Here is a 23,961-nt window from a genome sequence, read left to right as displayed (position 1 = left end):
CTGGGGCGGTCAGGGGACAGGGAGCAGGAGGGGTGGATGGAGTAGGGGTCCTGGGGGGGCAGTCAGGAATGAGAGCAGGGGTTGGATGGGGAGAAGGGGGGCAGCTGGGAGTCCGGGGGCAGTCAGGGGACAGAGAGCCGGGGGGGGGGTGGATGGGGCAGGGGTCCCCGGGTACCATCAGGGAAAAGGGGGGGTTGGATGAGGCAGGAGTTCTGGGGGGGGCCTCAGGGGGCGAGAAGCGGGGGAGGGGTCGGATGGGGGCGGGGGCCAGGCCATGCCTGGCTGTTTGGGGAGGCATAGCCTCCCCTAACTGACCCTCCATACAATTTTGGAAACCCGATGCGACTCTCAGGCCAAAAAGTTTGTCCACCCCTGCTATAGATTATGTAGTAATTATATTCATTACTTAAGAATTCCCAGTTATCACTGGTTTCAGAGTAACAGCCGTGTTAGTCTGTATTCGCAAAAAGAAAAGGAGTACTTGTGGCACCTTAGAGACTAACCAATTTATTTGAGCATGAGCTTTCATGAGCTGAGCTGTAGAGCTCATGAAAGCTCATGCTCAAATAAATTGGTTAGTCTCTAAGGTGCCACAAGTACTCCTTTTCTTTTTGCCAGTTATCACTTTGAGTGTTGATAGGTTCTTGTCCCAAGATTAGGCCCAGTATTATGTGCAACATTCACACTATAGGAACCCTTCTATATTACAATAGTTTATTAATACATTTAGCAAAGTCACAAACACTTTAACTCAGTAAGGTAGATAGAGATAATACAGAATGTACATCTGAATATCTATATACTCACACCATCCCTTGCAGAACAACCTGAAATGTTAGCCACTGTCTTCCTCATCACCATCACCTTCTTCCTCATCACCACTGGCCATCATTCTGGCACCTGCCGGGGACTACATCTCTCTACTCCCACAGCCAGGCTGGGATGCAACTTTTATAATGTTACTCTGATGCTGCTATGTCTAATGCATATTCAGTAGAGGTTTCTCTCCCTCCCCCCTTCCTTATTTGTATTTCCTCACCCTACTAATGTCGGGGTGCCTTTTTCCGATATGAATTAGTATATGAATTCTCAACTTATTATCATATACATCAGTTCATTGCCATAGCACTCTTGTAGTCCGAGATCTGCAGGTGTTGATTCATGTTCCTGGGGTTGGCTGGTGTCGTTATGGTAAATTCCAACAAAAATCCCCCTTATACCTTCTATTCTCAGTTCCCCAAAACATGGAAGTTTCTGTTGAACTGTTTATCTGTGCCAAAGTTCACAGGCTTCAAGCCTTATGCTGGCTGCTGAAGCTAATGTCTTACAGGGTACAGGCCTGTAGGTTCCTTGCATTACTGCTGAATATAATAAAGCCAAAATATAATGAAGGCAAGACAGTGAATATAATAAAGGCAAGCTAGCCCTATGGGCTACAATCAAGAGCATTCAGTGGCACTGAGAATGACTTCTACTGGTGCTGAGCAATTCCTGAGTGCTGAGCACTCTCAGGTCCCACTGAACTCATCTCAAGAGATTCTTAGTACGTTACAAGCCCATTGTGCCTCAGGGAGGCAGACTGCTCCTAGAATTCCCCAAGTGCACAGGGGCACACCCATTACACCACCCTTTAGGAAACTGGCTGGTTTGGGGAGAAGGTGAGGCTGTTACCCCACCTTCTTCCTGTCCATTTTGGGGTGGCTTGTGCACCTGGGGGTGATGTCTCTTCATTCTCTGTATTCTCAAGTGCAATTTTGGCCCACCCCTAAGTTGGCTGTAAAGAGAGGAAAGCTCCTTGAGGCCTTCTTCTCTCATACACTTGTTCAAGGACCATTGAGAATTTGGCCCCAACTGAGTTCCATATAACATCTCCTTGGCCTGCCATGAGAGCTCTAATCATGGCCAGCAGGATTCCTGCTTCGGAGGATGTACTCTGCAGCATCTCTGTTTCCAGTTGGTAGCACAAGGGAGGAGTTGACTGATGGCAGGAAAAAAGATCGTGTCAAAGCACAGCAGTTAATAGGATCATAAGGGCTTGGTTTCTTAACCTAGATACTTCTGATGTTTTTATAACCCAATAAATAAAGCTTTTTTTATCAAAATATTGTATGATCTTTCTTGCGACAAGTTAGTTTATTCTTCCTAATTGCACATACAGTGTAGATGGACCTGGGCTACGTCTGGCCCAGAAGACAGATACTGGTTTTACTCTTCTCTAGGAAATGGATATGTATTTTCAGATGAACTAGTCATTTGTTAAAGTTCACACTCTTTACAATAATATTCCTAAATTTCATTATGTGCCTTTAGTCTACTGGCAGTAAGGAGAAGTCTCCTAACTGCATTTGAAGGTGATCAGTTAACATTTTAATTGTTCATCGTGCTGTAACTTATAATGCACTTGGTATCTTCCCCGTAAAGCTTTTCTTCTCTCTTTAAAATGGTCTCTTTAGTATCCAGCAAAGGGTTTTGTTTCAATAAGAATTAAGGTGTGTCTCTGAGCTTTTACCTAGGAGCAATAATGATGTTGTCAAGTGTTTCAGTTGAGACCAGCCCAGGATTTTTGGGTGGGGAAACAGACACTGTTATACACCATCTTCAGTGATTCCTTCAGAGGGAAGCAGAACGCCTCCAGAGCTAGGGTGTAAGAACATCGAGTGAGTGTCTTTTTACGTTGACACCAAAGTGAGGGGGGAAAGGGAACAGCAGGGTAACCACAACTCACTTGGACTTGTATCTAAGAGTAATCAGATGCAATGGATTGGCTCCCCTTCAGAACAACTGTTGTTCTATTCATTTTAATGGTAAGTAGAATTTTAAAACAATATTTGTAAGCTCTCTTTTAAAGTCTGTCAAAGTCCTTTTCTGAAGATGATTACATTTACTGCTGCCTCCACTTTTAACTACATCGAAACTCATATTAATCAATAAGGCAATTTTAAACATTGTGCCTTAGAAACTAACCATTGCTCATTTTCAATGGAATCTTTTAAAAAGCTTCCACAAGAACAGCACATCTTTAATTTTAATGTTATCAGAATTATTTCTTTTGAGTATAACTCTACCCATTGTACCATTCTGATTATTAATGCATGACATATTTATAATAAATACTTCTTAACAAGCTTCTTTCTTTATTAATTTATTATTATTAATTATTATTATTATTTGGTTGTATGTTTGTCTTCATTTGTCCAGTTTATCAAGGGTAACAATCCAGCATTCTTTAAAAAATAATGGCTAAGACTACTTCACAATAAATCAAACCTATAGTCTTTATTCAGGCAACCCTTTCCCACCTCCCATTTCATTAAATTCAATGGAGGTTTTGACTGAGTAACAATTGCAGGATTTGGCCCATTAGTTAATATTGCAAGGAACCATCACTGCTTGGTACATTAACATAGTAACATTAGTGTCTAAAAGTAGAGAATAAAGAAATCCTTACATTGGGGGTGTTATTCTCTTACTGTGTTTGTTTATATTATTGCAAAAAAAGAAAATGGTGCTTGTCGTAAGGCAGAATAGTTGTGTAAGGTGTAGGCATCAGGAAGCTGAAATTAACTAAAACCAGAGAGATATAAAAGAGGATTACAGAGGATTCGGTGGTGCTCTGTTCTGGCATCATATTCTGTTAAAGTTTTGGATTTGTTTTTCATAGTTTATCTTGCTTTACTAGAATTAAGGACAATTATAAGGCCCTAAAAACTAACAAGAGTAGATTCCCTGTACAATGGTTTGTTTTGTGGAGTTTGTTTCACACAATCTATACAATGAAGTGTACACATATATTAACCTTTTTAAATAATACTACTAAAATTATCCAAAGGATTATTGACATAGAATAAAAAATACTAGGGCTTATTTTGGACAGATTAAGCAAACCTTAGTTCTTAGATTTGCATTCAGTAAAGTAGAACTAATCAACATGGGCAGCGGCCAAGTAAATAATTTTAAGGTTTGGCAAAAAACAGACAAGGTTATGATTCAGATTATTTTCTGCTTGTTTAATGCAACATACAGGTCTCTTCCAGGTCTGAAATACTGTGTGTCATAATAACAATTTTAGCCTTTTATTCAACATTATCAGCATTAGGTAAGATGAGGATTATTAAATCACATGGTAATAGGTATTCTTCATGTTTGGAACTTCAGTGAAAATAAACTATAACTGTACTATAAATTACCATCCATTCGAGTGCACATTTTACTGTAGAAAAATAATCTCTTTCAACACTGCAACAGTTTAATTTAAAAAAAAAATTTTTTTTACCATAGTTTTGTGACTGAGTCAGGATTTCAGTTTCAACCAGGAGAAGTGAAAGCTTATGTAAACACTAACCACATTTTGGCTGTATGAATGGTCATTATGCAGAGATATCAAGTACTGCCATTGGAATATGTCTTTCTCTTGTCACAGAAGGACTGGTCAAATGTTCATAGCTGGAATTTACAGGGATCTTATTTTAATTCAGTCTCAGTCCAAATGGATAAGAAAAAGAGGCTTTTTTGTACATATAGAAGTAGAGAGATTAAATAAATTATGAAAGAATTCAGTTTTAAAAAATGACACAAGGCCTAACCTTGTACTCCCAACTCACCCCAAACTCACATTGATTTAGAGGTTAGGTTTTCCATCTCTTTTTTCTTTTTTTAATGAAAGACACCTATGTGAGTGGTATATTTGATGATGGGTTAACATATTATTAACAAATTAAGCTATATAAAATTGCTATAGAAATGTACACCCTGTAGTATTCTGAATGCAGGGTTCAATTCATTTCTGAAATGAAAACCTTAATTTACCAGAAATAGACTGTGCTCTACAACTATTAAATTTTTAGTACACGTTTCCCCATTCGTGGGCCTGATTCTGCAACCCTTACTCATATGACTTCAAAGGCATTACTTGCATGAGAAGAGGGTGTAAAACTGGATTTTGTTTGTTGTATTTGCACGGGCATGTTTTGTGGAAATTGTATGTTTGATTTAGTATGACTGTTTTCCTTCCAGCTACCATGTGATGGTTAGTTTATAACAATCTGAAATTCACCACCTCTCTTGCGTGGCCACTTTTTTCCATATATTTTCTTCACTTTCTCTTCTAATTGCAAACATATGGGTTGCATTGTCCACTCATAACTTGGTGGGATAATTACAGTATGCTGCGGGGGGCCAAACCCTCCCCTTGGATATGCATGTAGAATACCCACTGAAGCCAATGGAAGTTGCAACATGTATCTAAGGGAAGACTTTGGTTTTAGGAACTTAGACCAAATTTTTCAAAGTGTCTAAAGTTAAGTACTTAAATCTATATTTAGTCTCCTAAATAAAAGTGGACTGATTTTCAAAGATGCTGAATGGAAACTGTGGGTTGTAAGCACCACTGGAAATCTGGAAATTTTTATTTAGGAGCCTAAATATGGATTTAAGTACCTAACTTATGAAATTCAAGTTTGAAAAAAAATTGTCCTTAGAGTCTTTACTCAGGTTAGTTCTCCATTCATTTTTCGGACTGTTAATGTCAGTTAAGAAATGGAACTCCACAGAATTTCTACAGGATTTGGCCTGTATTATTTATCAGATAGAGGAGAACAAATCCTGATGACAAATTTGTTAAGGTGTTTAGTTTCATGAATACAAATATTTAAAAGTGAATGAATCTTTGGGCCTTATTCTTCTCTCATTACCATGGGGAATGTAACTTCCATTAGACCAGTGGGAGCAGGACTGGGAAAACATAGCATGTATAAGTGTCGCCTTCAGCCTCCAATATATCACAGAAAGCGTCTGGCCTTTTTAAAGTTAACATCATCTACAACAACAACCAGAAAAGCCATCGTATAAAGTTTCCCCTTAAAAATGAAACTAGTTGTTAATTAAAGGACAACCAGTAAGCTAACAGCAATAAGAAATATGCTTTTCTGTTTTTATTTAGAAGATACTATGCGGGTTGTTTAAATATGTAGGGGGAAAGTTCAGTCCTTTAGCTTCAACCTTATATCTCAGCATTTAGCATACAGTGGCTTGGTTTGGGTTGGGTTTTTTTACGGTTGAGTTACAGAACTCTGGAACTAGACGTTCATGAAAGGAAGGGTTTGTTCGCACAGGCCTTTACTCAGTGAGAGTTTTGGCTGAGTAAGGAGTGCAGTCTGTGACCTAAAATGCTGACACAAACATAACCACAGTGGCACAAGGATGACTAATATATTGAGTGTGAGTGCCCAATACTCCTCCCAGCGAGATCAACAAATACTCCCCTTGACTTCAAAGAGAATAGCATCAGGCCCCTTAGGAATGATGTTGGGAAACAGAGCAAAAAAGGAGTTATGGGCATGTTCAGTCATTTGGCTGTGAGCAAGTGGAGCAGGGAGGATTCCATAATTGCATATTATAATATTGCTTGGCAGTCAGCTAGTGATTAGTTAATGTCTATACATTGCTTTGAAGATGCAAAGCACTATGTAAATGCTAAGGGCCAAATTCTGCTCCCAGTTACGGCAGTATAAATCTGGAGTAGCTCCAGTGACTTTAATGGTGTTATTGCAGATTTTTCTCCAGTGCCAGTGGCACAAGTCTTTCATATTATTCAACTGAATTGCAAAGCTTTGAGACAGACTAAAGATAAAAATGTTTAAGATTGTCCCAACAAAGATGGGGTTTTTTTCAGCCTCTCATCCCCCACCCCAATCTAGCAAATACCTCCCTCAATGCCTACTTGCTCTTCTATGGACTTCCCTTCAGCAGGAAGCCTCACACAGGCTAATGATCTGTGAAAGGACAAAAATCTTGATGGCACACTGAAGAGAACCAAGGCTCAACCCCTAAGCTTCCAGCAAAACTATCAAGTTTCCCCCTTTAATCAACTTCCTACCTGCCCCAAAATTCCCATAGTGTACCCCACACCTTGTACCTTTTCAATGGCATCTATTGCTGTACATGTAACAAATCAATGGCTGCATAGATAGTACAGCACTTAACTATGTAGGTGTTTGGTGTCATAGACATACTTAATATTGATATATCACCACAGACTTCCCATGTGACCTTGAGCAAGTCATTTAGCCTCCCTGTGCCTGAGGTCCCCATCTGTAAAATGGTAATAATAGCACTTCCCTACCTCCCAGGATAAATATACTAAAAGATAAATATACTGTGAGGATTAATATACTAAAGACTGTGAAGCGCTTTGAGATCTACTGATGAAAAACGCTACATAAAAGAGCATCATTATTATTATACTGTATACAAACTTCACATTCATCAGCTCAATGTGTACTTGTAGCATGAGGGCTCTTGACTCAAAACAAATGTGTCCCCTAAGTAAGAGATCCTCCATTAGCCACAAGTAGTGTCAGGGCTTTTTTTTCTGTAGAGCAGCCACTAGAGGACAGTGGTGAAGATAATCTTCCCATTCACAAACAGGAAATATGGAGTGTAGTTGCGTGAAATCCTTCTCTTCCCCCGACAGTTCTGAGGTGCACGTTCAGAACATTCCCAGCTAGTGGGGGCCCAAGAGCAAAGGAAAAATCTCAAGTATAAAACTTGTATCTCTCATGGCTTGCCAGCTGTGTTATCTCCAGGTCAGGCAAGGCTGAAAATAAAGATTTTATGAATATTCATAACCTTAAAGATTAGTACTTAAGGGTTCTTTACTAGCACAATTATTGTGCAGTGGTAATATTATATCCTTAACACAACTTTGTGATTATACATTTTCAAGACAGGAATTCTAATGAATATCTTAGAGTATGTCAACATATGGAACATAAGTTACAATGTTGCATCTTATAATATACACCAATTAATACAGACACTGGGCAAGATTCTCTAATTCTTGTACATGTTCCTGGGCCAAAAAGGTTGCTTGCATGCCAGAGCAGATTTCATCCTAAGAAAGAGGAAGCAGTGAGGCTACCAGCACTGTCTCTTAGGGTTCCATTTTAATTCCCAAAGATGATGCACAGGAGCTCTGCCAAAGGAAGCAAATGCTAAAAGGCACTGAATCAGTGTAATGTTTGGCAGGGTTTTTCCTCATGCCCCCTTCCCGGTGGTGGGTGTAATTTGCTTCATGCTCTCCCTGAGTTGGGTCAGCTCTGCATTGACATCAAAGCAGGCTTGTACCTGTCAGGCTGACTGCAGCCCTTTGTAGGTAGAGTATCCTCTCCTTCTCTCTCTAAGTGGGTAATAATTGTGCCTGAACTCAAATCCCATTCCATAGCTGAATGTTTAAATTGTCACCTATATGTACATTTTTAGATTAAAAGTGAGGCTAAAGCTACTAGCCCAACATACCCACAGCTCTTTCTTTCTAAAGAGCCAATCCACATTTATAGTTATCCTTTCAGAAGGAATATTCTTCTTGCCTATTTAGGTCCAGATTCTGCCCCCCTACCTCAAAGTGAATAGTACCTTATTCTGTGAGTAGTCTCCTTGATTTCAAGGTGCTACTCAGCTTAAATTCAGGTTGCAAAATCTGACCAATAATCAATTCTCTTCATCTTGCACTAATAAATTGGAGCCAGACTGTACAACCTTGCTCAGTGGTATGCGGTCACACAGGCAGTCCCACTGATTACTACTTTTGTAACTGGTCACCAACGTGCATAAACAGTTCACAATATGGCTAATTAGAGCCCAGGGGGCAAAACTGCCATTTGTGAACCTCATTGCCATTGGAAATAAGTGATTTTAAAAAAAAATAAATAAAGCAAGCGGTATTAAGTGACTAGCTTCTGACAATATACTCATTCAGGAAATCATTGAAGAAAAATGTTTACAGGAAGGATGCATGAGTTAAAATTACCATGGGCTACATAATAACTTCTGTGACAACTACTATTATTTATCTTCCACAACACTTGGAATAATATTCATTTGTTTAAAATGCAGAGCAAATGAAACTGTGGTGGCTTACTGCACAGTAGTACATATGTACACTGAGAAATGGGCTTAGTAGCAGGGCTTCAGGGAAGAGAAGGCTATAAAAGATAGCCAAGGATGGTGAGAAAAGAGAAAGTTCACAACCCCATTGAGCCACTCACCATTGGTGTGCCTTTTCAATACCAAATGGAAATCAGGCCTGATCCTGTAACACTCGCATTAGAATTCCTTTCTCATGAAAGAGATGAAAGATCAGGGCATAAATCCATAACTGATACTGTGAACTGATAATTTTACTGTACAAATTGCACCTGTATACTATATTTAAGAGTATAGTTAACTAAACTAAGTTGCATTTTAAAAAATGGCTCTTTCCTCCTGAGCTTTTTCTCATCTCAAAGCAACTTCATATTGGATCTGATCCTGCAATCTTTACTGACATGAGTAATTTCCTTACTCAGTTAGGGCTTGATCCAAAGCCCACTAAACTCCATGGGAATCTTTCCATTTACTTCCCTGGGCTTTGCATCCAGTACTTAATGTCTTTGACTTAATGGAAACATCCATATAAGTAAGAACTTCTCACATGAAGAGTGGTGCAGAGTCTATCCCCCTGTACTTAAACCAAGCCAGTATATTGGTCTAGGCGTGAACTTTGGAATGAATCTACTAAGAACAATTGCAGCCTTTACACCAATAAATCTCTCTAAAAAAAAAATCTGGGACCTTGTCTTGTAATCCTTTCTTTAAGAAACCCACTCTCACAGAATCAGATCAGGCCAGATCATTTTTTATTTAATTTTGTTTATGCACATTTAAAGAAGATGTTTCAATTTTTTAATTTAAAAAATACATTAGGATTCTAAATTATGAACAGACAATTATGAAATATAAATTACATTTTCTAAAAAAGTGTTTGAAAAATAGTTTATCCTTCACTTACCTGCCAGGGATAAAGCTTAGGAGTCTGTGCCACAGGATCAGGAGTTGAAGACATCAGCAATGCTAAAGCAGAACACAATACTCAGTTTTAGATGTTTGTGTTGTGATCAGTTCTTGCAAGGAAAACACAGATCCCTCGTCTCAGGGTCTTAGAAGGTAAGTAGAGGAAGAACAGATTTTCATATTTTTTTCTAAATATAAAATTGTTGGCAGCCTTTAAAGGATTCACTTTCACTTCCAGTGAAATCAGTGAATGTCTTTGACTTCAGTGGAGGTAGGATCTGGCCCTTACAGCCCAGTTCTATACTACTTGCCCAGCTAACTTCAATAGCAATCAGGCCAGTATCCTTAGCAGCTCTCATGATGTCTCAGCACCTCTTTCTCACAATCTTAATGTCGACCTATGCAAGATGGAGCCGTAAGTGACTTGTTCAAAGTCATACAAGACTGTAGTAATGTCAGGACTGGAACACAGGTCTCCATTACTCAGTCCTGTGTTTTTTACAAATAGTTCACACTGTCCCTGTTATGTGATGAATTATTGAGAACATTAAGATTGTCAGCTCCTTGTTTTTATTGTAAACTAAAGTTTATGTATCATATTTCTTAGTAGCCCATTTTACCAAGTCTAGATCACTGGGCAGCTCCATTTGTGCCTATTTATAAGTCAGTTATTACAATGTTGAAAACTCTTCTTATTTTAGATACTAAAAAGCTGGTATTGTCCTATTTCTAGAAGAAATGTTATGTCTAACCTACACAATGTGTAAAAAGTATTTTGCTATATATTTGACATGATTAGTATTTGACAGAACAATCATTGTTTTGATATATAAACATATATATAACCCCAAATTATTTTAATATATAAACATTGGTGAGTAATTAAGTTAGGTAGAGGACTGAAATAAAGATGTAAAGAAATGGAAAAGGTTAACCCTTGTGTTGTATGTTTTATATGTGTGGTGGATTTAAGGCTGGGGAATGCAAATTGATGCATCAGGAAGAGGGAGTCTTAGTGCATCAGGCAAGTCCCATAATGATTTACCCCCATATGACCCAGAGAGGTCAATGATTTTATACAGGGTGTAAATCAGTGAAATGCTTGACCTTTGCTTTTGATTCTATCAGAACATCTTGCTTGCTTTTATCAGAACTATCTTCCTCCTGTTCCCCCCCAAAATCACCATGATTTATTGAAGTGACTTATTTCCCATACAGCAAATAAGCCATACTTGGCTCTTAATTTTTAATTTTACAGAAAGAGCCTTTGCCGAGGAGTTCCCTCTTGAAGGGTGGAATAAACTAGCTTTTTCTTTTTCTTATTATTCTCTGATAAGAAATGATGGCCCTAGCACCCCTTCTTCTGATCAATTTAATTTCTTTGTTCCTCTTTGCTTTGTGGTTCCTTTGATTACTTTTTTCAACAAAAAACTAAGCCCAGAACATTGTTTGTAGCATTAGGACAAAATTCTGCTCACCTTATCCAGGCAAATAGCCCCACTGAAGTACCTGTTCCCTGAAGTAAATGGCAAATCTCCCATTGACTGAAATGGGAGCAGTGTTACACCATTGGTTATATAGCTTCTGTGGCTACATCACAGTTCTTAACTGGAGTGTTTACATTCTGAAATTATTACTAGTTGTGATCAAACCATTTAACACATGCTCATAAGTTATCTATTATGAAATTGCTCCTTTAATCCAAACTTGAAAAGAAATCTGGGTAAAGTCACACTGATGTGAGGGCTAACACAAAGCCCTCCGTACCATTTAAGCCCCACATAGAAGCTGTACAGAAGAGGCACAGAAAGCAGTGATGGTAGCAGGCTGGAGAGGGGGCACGTGTCAGGGGAATGCCCAAGCATTGATAGCAATTCTACAGCCTCCTCACAAAGTGTCATGGATGTGCTAGGGTAGCACATGAGGGAGGGGGCATTGCTGCAGCCCCGGGCCCTAATGGCATGTAGGGACTGGGTTTTGCTCTCTCAATCCCACATTTTACCCACTTAAAGCCAGATTACTCAGGCTTTTTATCGACAAGAAGAATTTCATCATCTGTGCAGCTCCTTTCAGGGTATATCTACTCGTGTCACACGCAGAACTCCTTGTATGGAACACACAGATTGAGTGCTGAATATGGCTCAGTACATTTTTCTTAGATTTGTCAGTGAAAGATACCCAACCTTTGTATTCAACTAACTGTATTACTGTATTTGCAGGTATTCTTGGATTTCAGTACTGGATTTCACGTAGAGGTAATATATTTATTAAAATAGTTATTATTAAAGAGCAGATTTTCTGAACAATGAAAAATGTAACTGTCATTAAAAATGAAATAAAGAATTGAAAGTTTTTTGTAAGCGAAGATATTTTTGGACCATACAACTTGAAAAAAATACTTAAATGTGACCTGCTAAGGAAAGAGATCTGGTCCTGCAAACTCCTAGTCTTATTGAAGTCAGCGGACTACTCACATGAGCAAGAACTTGCAAGAGTAAGGATGTGCAGGCTTAGGCTCTGGGACTAGAAGCTTTATAAACAGACCATTAGTCTATACTAATGTTCATACCGTTTACTATCTACTGTCTTTCGTACCTTACACTGTTAAAATCCTACCAGTCTATATTCGTTACAACTGTATTCAGACTGCTTGTCATAGTGACACTGGAACTCTTTCTACATAAGGTGAAAGAATGGAATGAAAATGGTGTGGCGCAATGGAAAACCTTCAGAAGACAAAAACGAGAATGGGTTAAATTTGCTGCAGCTTGTAGGGAAGGAGAAGATAATTCAAGGAGGAATCCAATTGCCAAAGTAAGTGTTGTTTAGTGATTAGAAAGTATGTTGCAAAGAAAAACTGATAAAGCTAGAGACCTAACTGAGCTAATTGGTGGAGACCTTCAAATATAGATTTTGCCTAGAATGTCCAAAAGAAAAAAGGCAGAATAAGAGAGGGAAGGAGCTCTAGAGCTGCTGGTTCTACTGCGATAACCATACCCACATAAGATCAGAAAGCTGTGGGCTAGATTGTGGTACTGAGTATTCTTGGGGCAGTACGGAGGCCTCCTAGAGCACAAGTGGAGCATGAATGCTGCTCCATTTTTTGGGAGGTGCAGCACAGATTCTGTCTGATGCCAGCTACACTATCACATTTTAATGGCGCTCTCTTTCCCGACCCACTTTGAGGAATCCCTGAGATCAAGGATTGGGATGGTGTCTGACTAGTGTGCAGGGAGGCAATGGGGCAGAAGAGCAGGAGGGTCCCAGAGCCCAGGCTCCAGCCCAAGCCCAAACGTTCACACTGCACTTTTATAGCCCCGCAGCCCAATCCCCACAAGTCTGAGTCAGCTTACACAGACCAGCCATGGGTGTTTAATTGCAGTGTAGACATATCCTGAAAGAGCAGCACTGGAAAGCTCTCTCAGGGGCTACATCCAGCCAACCATGTTAAAGAGAAGACTGGCAAAAAGCAGTCTGCGGGGCCCGAGAGGAGAGTAAGAGGAGAGTAACTGAGAATTCTGTATGATTTTTTGAGGGGAGAAGCCATCACTTGTGTTCTCAGTAAACTGTAATAAACATAATATTTTCCATTTGTCTATTATTGTAGATTCGATCAGATTGTGAAGAAAACCAGCCAATTGTATACAGCATCTCTGGAATAGGGATTGATCAGCCACCTTATGGGATCTTTATTATTAATTCAAGAACTGGAGAAATTAATATAACATCAATAGTTGATCGAGAGTTGACCCCAGTATTTGTTGTAAGTGTTGTACAATCCATTTATTACCACAGTATATTCTCCTTTCTTTTTTATTTGATGCCTTCTTTTGATGAATGCTGACAGAGAGGGAAGAAAAGTTTCAATTCATAATTATTTTCAAAATTTGAGTTTGTTTCTTCTTCTTTTCAATTATTATATATTTGTAACCCTCTTTATCCAGATTCGCTGCTTTGCTAAACATGCACTTACTGGTATCGATTTAGAACCGCCTCTTGAACTTCGAGTCAGAGTTCTGGATATAAATGACAATGCTCCGATATTTTCACAAGCTACGTTTATGGGATCTATTGAAGAAAGCTCTATGGAGAGTAAGTAACTATTCTGGGTACATATTACAGCAATTGTCAGTCGCCATTGCAATAGAGGCGACTGCAAGACAATTACCGTGCTTTTTTTCATCTGCTCATAATGTTCTTAAAGTAATTCTTTTCACATTTAGAAATTTTTAGGGAAATGGGTTCTTTTTTTTCTTTTTAAGTTTGATTACTTGTTTCTGAGGGTAAATATAATACCCTTTTCCTCATACATCTTAATCTGAAAATGTATTTGTATAACTAAAAATGTGGCTGACATTGGCAACTGCAAAGTAAAGTCCTAATACAGCAAACCCTTCCTCCTAAGCACAGGGCTTACTACCAAGAGAATTCCTACTGACCTTACTTACATGAATAATCTTTGCACACATCATTAGTATCATTGAACTGAATGGGACTATAAAGATTACTCACATGACTATACATGTGAAAGTTCAAAGCCCTAACTTTGTGATAGCCCATACTGTGTCTTAAAACCAATCTGATGAAAACCACTTACTGCTTTTTAAATTATGGACACTTATATTATATATCCAACTTTTATATTAGAAGAATTCAGAAACTTTTTTCTGTTAGGCCCTAATCCTGCAAGTTACTCCACGTGGTCTTAATTTGTAATGCTTTTTTAAGAAAACATTTTTTTAAAAGTAATTGATTACTGTGACCTGGTTTAGCATAAGTAGCTGATTCAATGCTGACCACAACTTGTCCTTGTCTATATTGATCCCAATGTTATGGGAAACATCATTTACTTAGCTCAACTCTTCACAAGTCATATTCTAACACAAGGCAGTGAAGTCAAGCCCTGGAAGTCAATAAATGAAAGGGGGAGAGTCTGCTTCTTCCAGCATTCTCTTCCCTCTTATGAAAAAGGGACATATTGCCATATCTGTACCATGCACCAAGCAGGAAACTAAGGGACACTTAATGGCTCTGTCAGTTCCGTTTCCCCTCCTGGCAATCCTTGAGTGGGTGGAGAGGATGGTTGAGAGCAAAGTGGTTGTTCCCCTTCACAGCTCCACACTATGTGCTATAGGCCTGCTTAGGGACATGGATTCCTTTCAAATGCCCCCATTCTTTTCCTCTTACCATGTCCCATTGCACAAAATGATGCAATTTGTTTAACCATATGATATCAACAACCATGATAACATACAGCCACAAAATCAGTGAACTCCCCCTACTTCCTGTCATGTATTCATAAGTTTTTTAAAGGCCCGAATGAACCATTGTGATCATTTAGTCTGACTTCCTGTATAACTCAGGTCGTAGAATTTCAAAATTCATCTACTTTAACCATTGAAAGTAAAGGCAAAATTTTATCCTAAGGAAACTTAAAACCCAGCTGTCCAGTTTAAAGCCTTGTGAATAAAATTAACTCATTTGATAGATTCAAATATGAAAGCATATTTTGGTGTAATTAATACGACAAAGTAAAATGCATATTCAAAATTCCAGGAAGGCATCAACATAAACTACTGAATATGAAGATGTTCTCCAAAAAACCCCAGGGTGAAGTCTGATTTTCATGATTTCATTAAAACAAACTTTGAATTTGTTGTTACTATGTTATTCTAAACTTACATCAATGTTTATGCAGCCTACATGTATATGTGAGATCAGAATGCAATTTTAAAAATATAGTGTGATTATATGTGCAGTATATCATCTGCAACAAACAACACAATAATTTATTGTGAGATTATTTGCTGGCATGTCAAAATACTAGGGTTGCTAACATATCTCTTAATCTTTAAATAAAAATCACTTAATATGGGAAAAATCATAAATCGTTTACAATCCTGATTTTACCTTTTTAAAAATTCACTGATGATATAAGTTTCCAAACCTCTGCTTATCACATCATGATAACCACTTCCATGGAGCGTAAATAATGTTAATGATCACAAAACTATAGATTTCACTTGGAATAAGTACAGCCACCTTTTTACTAAATTAAGTACTTTCTATTATTTTCTTAGTAAATGAAACTAAACATAGCTCCTTATAGGTAATATAATTCTTTTTTTATGTTGTTTTTATTCCTTTTTTATTCTTGTTTTTATGCCTGCTTGTCTTGCTGAGTAGTTTAAATTAACAAAATAGGGCTGTTATGCCAATTTAAGTGATATTGTCTTAATTCCTAGCTACTCTGGTGATGAAAATAATTGCCACGGATGCAGATGAACCAAATCACTTGAATTCCAAAATTGCCTACAAGATAGAGAGTCAGGAACCTGCAGGTGCATCAATGTTTATTCTAAATAAACATACTGGAGAAGTTCATATAGCAAATTTCCTTGACAGAGAGGTAAAAACTTCAGTATGTTAATATTCAGTCTGAAAGAAAGTGTGTGTGTGTGTGAGGGAGAGAGAGAGAAAGAGAGAGAGAGTAATGTATTTAGTGTTACAAAAGTGAAATAGAAGATTGAAAAGGCTTTATTTTTTATAATACATAGATACATTATGGGTTTTTTACTGTATTATAGCAAATATTTGTATCTATAACAAATTGGTGTATTTGAAAAGAGCAGCAAGAAATTACTCTTCATTATGTTTTTATGTTTTTACTTGTAAATAATGTGTTCATTTTTCTTTCCAATTTAGCAACATAGCAGCTACTCTCTTGTTGTGAAAGCCTCAGACCGCGATGGAGCTGCAGATGGAATCTCTTCCCTTTGTAATTGTGCTATTAAAGTTATTGATGTCAACGATAATTTCCCAACTCTTTCACAGACTTCAGTAAGTTTTTTTCCCATCAAAAGTAGCATCACTAACATTTCTGTGCCCTAACATCACAGAGATGACCAGTGAAGCCCTTACTCCTTCTGGGGAGAACTTGCTCCTGTGAATAGTCCTATCAAAAAGGTACTATTCACATGACCAAGTGTTCACGAACATAGGTAAACATTCCACAACCTGGCCCATGGTCTACAGCATAGGCACCGACTCCATGGGTGCTCCTGGGTCGAGCACCCAAGGGGAAAAAATAGTGGGTGCTCAGCACCCAGGAGTCAGAGCTTGAGTATGGAATGTGGTGAGTTCTGTGCTGCTAACAACTTCTGTCCTTGCAGCAAGAGAGTTTGTTTATAAACAGAGGCAGAGTGATTAAGATAACAAAAGGCTTGTCATTAAATTACATTAAGGATCGTTAGATGATCCTGAAAGCATTCCCAGGCACTCCAGTTAAAAGATAGGAAATAAAGGGTAGGAATAAATGGTCCATTTTCAGAATGGAGAGAAGTAAATATAGGTACTTCCCTCCACTCCCCCCCCCCCACCAGGGTCTTGTACTGGTCTGGGATCAGTGCTGTTCAACATATTCATAAATGATCTTCAAAAAGGGGTAAACAGTGAGGTGGCAAAGTTTGCAGATGATACAAAATTATTCAAGATAGTTAAGTCCAAAACAGACTGCAAAGAGTTACAAAGGAATCTCACAAAACTGGGTGACTTGGCAACAAAATGGCAGATGAAATTCAATGATAGATGCAAAGTAATACACATGGCAAAATATAATCCCAACTATACCTACAAAAGGATGGTGTCTAATTTAGCTGTTACCCATCAAGAAAGGTTTCAGAGTGGTAGCCGTGTTAGTCTGTATGAGGGGGACTAATGGCACCTTAGAGACTAACAAATTTATTTGCATCCGATGAAGTGAGCTGTAGCTCACGAAAGCTCATGCTCAAATAAATTGGTTAGTCTCTAAGGTGCCACAAGTACTCCTTTTCTTTTTGCGAATACAGACAAACACGGCTGTTACTCTGAAACCTGAAATTTATTTGGGCATAAGCATCTTCGAGTCATTTGCAGTACTCTGGAAGCACTTGTTTCAGAGTAGCAGCCGTGTGTTTCCAGAGTACTGCAAATTCATAAGAATCCTTCTCACTGTGCCTGTATCATCCTGAACTGTGGAATACTCATTCTCCTGCTTCAGAAGACTTAAAAATGATCTCCAGTCATCAATGGGACAGACGCAACCGAATAATGTAGCTGTCCTTAACTTGTATCAAAATAATACCAGGGAACCTAGATGTAAATAAGACTGCTGACAGTTTCATCCAGAAAGCTACAGTGAGACCTAATGTCTTTAAACTGTTAGTGAAGACAGCTTATAGGTGATTGCAATGATCTTAATACACTGTAATTCATGATAATGTAATTATGTACTTCGTAACAATTGAATCATTATTAAAATAGTAAAGATACCAATACATGTAAAGATACATTAAATAACTAATAATTAAATGCATCCAATGAAGTGAGCTGTAGCTCACGAAAGCTTATGCTCAAATAAATTTGTTAGTCTCTAAGGTGCCACAAGTACTCCTGTTCTTTTTGCGAATACAGACTAACACGGCTGCTACTCTGAAACCTGTCATTAAATAACTAGAATATGAAAGAAGCGTATAAATATTCTGAAAATAGCCTCACCCCCAAAATTTGCAGAGTGCCCCCCCCCAACACACGTCTTCAAAAGCACCCATTGGCAAAAACAAAAGTCAGTGCCTCTGGTCTACACACACAAGTCTGATGACAAATACACAGGTTCCTTTTGCATCTCATGAAACCAGCTACAGTGGTTGTTCATACATATGAAGTGGGGGACAAATTAGGTCCATCTGCAGGATTGTTTCAGTCCTTACTCATGGAAAACACCCATTGATTTCACCCAGGATGATTTCAGAGACATCTGAGGCAATACACACATTTGAATCAGCAATCAGAACCACACCCTATGTGGGGCACATGATATTTTCACAACTAGTATTGATTGTGAAGATAACATATTTCAGAAATGTAAAACCAACATATGCTTCTCTATAGTGCTTCTTCATTACAAAATATCTTTTCAGTGCTTGTGTGCATTTGTCATTCTAGTATTCAGCAAATATCGTGGAAAATTCACTCAGTTCAGAACTGCTACGGATACAAGCTATAGATGCTGATGAACAGTATTCGGACAACTGGTTGGCAGAATTTTTCTTTATATCTGGCAATGAAGACAACTGCTTTGAATTCGTAACAGATCCAGCAACTAATGAGGGTATTCTGAGGGTTATTAAGGTAAGGATGTATAAGTATTATAATTCACAGATTTTAAAATGACATTTCTATATCATTAAGGGCCAGATGCTGGGGTGTATAAATGCAAGGGAACCCCAAATCATGCACTCCCTGTGTATAAGATGCAAGAGAATCCCATGCTGAGAGTGGAGCTGGATATTTTCCTCAAAGAGCCTAACTGGGGAAGGGGCTATGGTCCCACAACTATCTCACACTGACTGGCAACCCTGGGCAAGGGATGCGCATGTTATGCCTCCATGAGAGAGCCTCTCATCAGGACACTCCCTATAGTGCCAATGACTGTATTCTCCTTGTCTTTACACTGTGCAGGTAGTTTGCTTTTGATGCCCCTATTCATGTTCCTTACCAGAGCTGTGGTTTACATAGCCACTGTATGCTATTCATATAGCAATACACATTGGCAAGAGCAAAGAAAATAAAAGTTAAGACTAACATTCTTTCCTTCCACTGTGGCAAAAACAAAGAGTAAAAAAGGGATGTCAATTTTAACTTTATATTTCTTGGCTTTTTTCAGCTTAATGTAACTTTGATTAAGCATAGCATATGGATTTTTTTCTTTAGGTTCCCCCTATTAATAGTTATACGTGCTTTGTCTTAAAGCATATGACTTATCTATGCTCTATAGGAGCATAAATATTTTGGTTTTAGAATTAGAAAACTAAATTTAGAGTGATACATAGAATAACAGTGTTCTGAGCAAAGCCCCATGTACTATGTGATTATGTGACTATGCAAATACTCACATAATCCTCCCCTTTTGTAAGGCAGCTACATAAATCTCTTTTCTGTGGCACATAAAAGACCCGACAGAGGCTTGGAGGAGTAGTATAGAAAGAACTAGAATAGCAAGGAGGCCAAAGAAAAATATCAGCTGCAGAAAGAGACTTGAAGAGGAGTTCCTGCCCCTGCTAAGTCTGCTGGGTCAGAGCCCCCAGTCTCATAACATTTAGGATCTGTACAGGACAGGTATACTCTAACTCCCTCCTTCACAGTGTAAGAGTTCCGCTGTAGTGGAGCTGGGGCAAGCTGGTAGCGATGAGGCAAGCAGCCTGGCGGCTGCTGTTGACATCTTTGGAGTGCTGCAGCTGGGATTGTGTCTACCCTGTTGGATTCCTAAGCTTTACTAGGAGTTGTGTTCTGGGTGTAGTTTGAGTTCAGCAGGACAGGCATCTGGTCCTGGGATCCTGCTCAGCTTTAACTTTAATGGCTTCCTAGCTGTAGTCCCTTTTGCAGATCTCCCCCAGACAGCCCTGACTCAAAATACCTTCCCAGCTGGAGAGTAAGTGGCTTTCAAAAATCATGGGCTTGCTTCAATAGACAAAAGGGGCCACACAGCAGTGAATCAGCTGGCCCCAACCACCTTTGCAAAGAACGAAAGGTGGGAGCAGCCCCCATCCTTGTCATGCATGTGTTTTGGACATTTCTTGTTCCCTGCTGTCCAGTCAAAGGACATCCCTTTCTAACGGCAGTAAGAGAGTATCCACTGGGATTAGAGGGGTGTTCATTCATCTAAAATTAATGAATGAACTGAGTGTTTATGGATTTGACTAAGTTCCTATTTCTTTGTTTCTAACATTTTTAGCCACTGAATTATGAATACTTGCAAAGTTATCCACTGAGTTTTGGTGTTAGAAACAAAGCTGCATTCCATCATTCAGTTGTTTCTCAGTATCAAGTTAGTGGAACACCCCTAATAATAAATGTAAACAATGTGATTGAACCACCAAGCTTTAGTCCATCTTCAATGAGCTTTTTTCTGCCAAGAAGCTTATCAACAGCTGCCATGACTAATTACGTCGTTGGAGTATATACAGCCACTGATGAGGAAACTGGAAAAATTGCATCAAATGTCAGGTAAGACTGTCTTTACTCTCTGTGAGCAACATCCTCTCCCAGCATCCAGCCTGAATAATAATGTGAGCACCTGAATACCCAGGGAGAGGAAGGAATCCTCTATTCCAGACCATGGAACAGAATCAGAGCCTGGCATGGATGCACATTTCAAAACAAGAAAGATTTCAAAAACTAACTCAATAAAGCAATAAATAACCATTTAAATAATTTGAAAATGTTTCATCCTAAATGGTAACAGATACATTTTAAATGAAGCATTTAGGAAAGTCAGCAACAGTATTGTCTCTTCATTTCTAAAAGACATTACACAGCAATGTATATTCCAAAGAGACAGTTTAGTATTCATCACATCCCTGTATTGCCAAAGACAATTCAAATAGTTTCATGAGTATGGGACCTTGCCCAGCCAATGTCTAGCTGGCTGGTCCTAATGAATATTAGCTGCTAGGAAAGCAATGGTGCTAAATCGGTTTTAGTCACATGAGATTATCTGTTCTGATCCAATTGTTTGTCCTTTGAGGATTCATAATATATTACATTCAAAAAACTACATTAAAAGAACATACATTCTGCGAAGTCAAGCACTCGCAAGTTAGAAAATGTAGGTGTTATGATCACCCAGGAATCCTTAATTCTAGTACCTGGTGCATCCAGTCTATTCACTGAAGGAGACTGGAGCCTTTGGGAAAAAATAGTATGAGATCATGTCTTCAAAAACTATATCATAACACTTATGCACAAATGGGGTCAAATAAGTTTGCACAGGCAACCATGAATCTGGCATCTCCTAACTTTTGAGTGTTTGATTTTGCAATCTAAATAACTCTCTTTTAAAAAAGAGGCTTTTTTGTAATTTCCTTTTTAGAAAAATATAAAAATAAATTCTATTCCATGTACAGTTGCAACTATCCACATCCCCTCAAGTATCATCAGCAGGTGAACCTTGGATTTTTATCTCTGCAGCACAGAATTCTACTACTTAAACTACAGAAGGAAAAGACTTGTCCCAAGAATGTACTATTGATTATATACCCTGGGTCCGAGGAGTGGTAATGGGAAGCCCAGCCCAAATTTTTCTCACACTTCCTGAGAAGTGAGGGGCACCTTCCCCTTTCTGTGCCACGAGAAGGGCGGCTAGGACATGTGCTGGGTCTGGAGCATGACGTGGGGAATTTGGTGGAGGGGAGCCCATGCCAGGTGTTCTCCCTACTTCCCTGTTCTTTGGCGGCTGCCAGGCATTCTCAGGGCACTGCTTTGGTGGCAGCAAGGGCCCAGCTCTTTAGAACATTCATGTTTAGTTACATGTTATTTTGCGAAGCTGCCCAAATTTTCCTGAGACTTAAATGCAAGAGGGGGGAAATGCTAGCACCTAACAGTTTATAACTTAGCTGAACCTGAATAGAAATTAATTAGACAATGAAATTCTCTCATCTAGCCTGGGGGGGCGGGGTTCTCCCTGCCAAATTTGAAAGGTCTGCTGCAAACAATGTAGGTGTTCGTTTCTCAGTAAGAAGACGACATTTTTTTTAAATCACAATCATTTTTTATAATAGAAAGTAAGAGTAGCTTAAATATAGGAAAGGAATGCATCCGATGAAGTGAGCTGTAGCTCACGAAAGCTTATGCTCAAATAAATTTGTTAGTCTCTAAGGTACCACAAGTACTCCTTTTTGCGAATACAGACTAACATGGCTGCTACTCTGAAACCTTAAATATAGAAGTCACTACCAGCTCATCCTATAATTAGGGTGACCAGATAGCAACTGTGAAAAAATGGGACAGGGGATGGGGGGTAATAGGTGCCTATATAAGAAAAGTCCTCAAAAACAGGACTGTCCCTTTAAAATTGGGACATCTGGTCACCCTACCTATAATTTATTCCTGTTGAAATCAGTGGTAATTTTGCAATTTATTTCACTTTGTGTCTGTCTGTACATAGAGATTATCAACAGGATAATTTGCAGATGATTTCCATAGGAGCAGGATTAGTTCCTAGTGCCTATATATTTACCTAAATACATAGAAAATTACATATATAGGAAGAAAGAAAGAGAGAGTTTGGAAATTTTCCATAGAACAGAAAATAACATACGAAGTCATATAACTATATGATGTCATATCATACTACTAGAGGCCTGTTCAATGGGATTTCAAGTTGCAGTGGGGGAGGTTTAGATTGGATATTAGGAAAAACTTTTTCACTAAGAGGGTGGTGAAACACTGGAATGCGTTACCTAGGGAGGTGGTAGAATCTCCTTCCTTAGAGGTTTTTAAGGTCAGGCTTGACAAAGCCCTGGCTGGGATGATTTAACTGGGAATTGGTCCTGCTTTGAGCAGGGGGTTGGACTAGATGACCTTCTGGGGTCCCTTCCAACCCTGATATTCTATGATTCTATGATTCTATGATTCTATGATTTCAGTGGTACTCACTGGTGTTAGGAAGGGTTTGCAGAATTAGGCCCTATGTTACTATTAGACTGGGATATCATGTTAACAACAGCATGGATCTGGGGAAATATAAGGCCAAATCCTTCAATCCATACTCCAGGTATTATTCAGGCAAATCTCCTTTTGAAGCCAATGGTATATTTACCTAATTAAGGACTATAGAACTCGGACTTTAGCATACATGGAAGTATCTTAAAGTGACAAATATTATTTTAAAATTAACAAATACGTAGCAGTATATTACAGTGTAATGAGTTTATACTAGGGGATTCTGGTGACAAATTTTATGAGGTCTGCTTAAAAGGTTTAAAATATCACCAGATCTTCTGAATAGAATTATCCTTGTATTATATGGCCGATTTTCTGTCATGCTAATTATACTGGATAAAGGAAAGGTAGTGTGAAGGCTGCTGTTAGATATATTTTAAAGCTGTAATGAACATTGTACTCTTATGCAACATCATAGTTTATAAAACCTGTTAGTATATTTGTATTTCTCCAACACATTAAACTTTATTTCAGTATAACTGTTAAATTAATAATTTTCTCATAAAAACAAAATTTGAGGCCACATCCTCAGCTGATGGAAATTGCTGAGGATGTATGTATGTCCATTGAAGCCAATGAAACTACGCTAATTTA

General features: G+C 38.5%; 1 protein-coding gene across 1 annotated transcript in view; it reads left to right on the top strand.

Annotated features, from left to right (window-relative positions):
• Positions 1-2,697: 2,697 nt before the first annotated feature.
• The window catches only part of LOC140906753 (desmoglein-4-like), a 34,577-nt gene continuing 13,313 nt past the window's right edge, over positions 2,698-23,961 (top strand). Inside the window, exons 1-9 of the mRNA XM_073331328.1 lie at positions 2,698-2,804; positions 12,048-12,083; positions 12,514-12,642; positions 13,436-13,591; positions 13,773-13,920; positions 16,074-16,237; positions 16,534-16,668; positions 18,811-18,996; positions 20,600-20,871. Of these exons, the coding sequence (XP_073187429.1) occupies positions 2,757-2,804; positions 12,048-12,083; positions 12,514-12,642; positions 13,436-13,591; positions 13,773-13,920; positions 16,074-16,237; positions 16,534-16,668; positions 18,811-18,996; positions 20,600-20,871 (1,274 nt within the window). The 5' untranslated portion in view covers positions 2,698-2,756. The remainder of the gene's footprint in view (positions 2,805-12,047; positions 12,084-12,513; positions 12,643-13,435; positions 13,592-13,772; positions 13,921-16,073; positions 16,238-16,533; positions 16,669-18,810; positions 18,997-20,599; positions 20,872-23,961) is intronic.

The sequence above is a fragment of the Lepidochelys kempii genome, chromosome 2, assembly GCF_965140265.1.
Source record: "Lepidochelys kempii isolate rLepKem1 chromosome 2, rLepKem1.hap2, whole genome shotgun sequence".
Taxonomy (NCBI): Eukaryota; Metazoa; Chordata; order Testudines; family Cheloniidae; genus Lepidochelys; species Lepidochelys kempii.
Note: the sequence above shows the minus strand (reverse complement) of the source record. Positions and strands in the feature narration are given on the sequence as shown.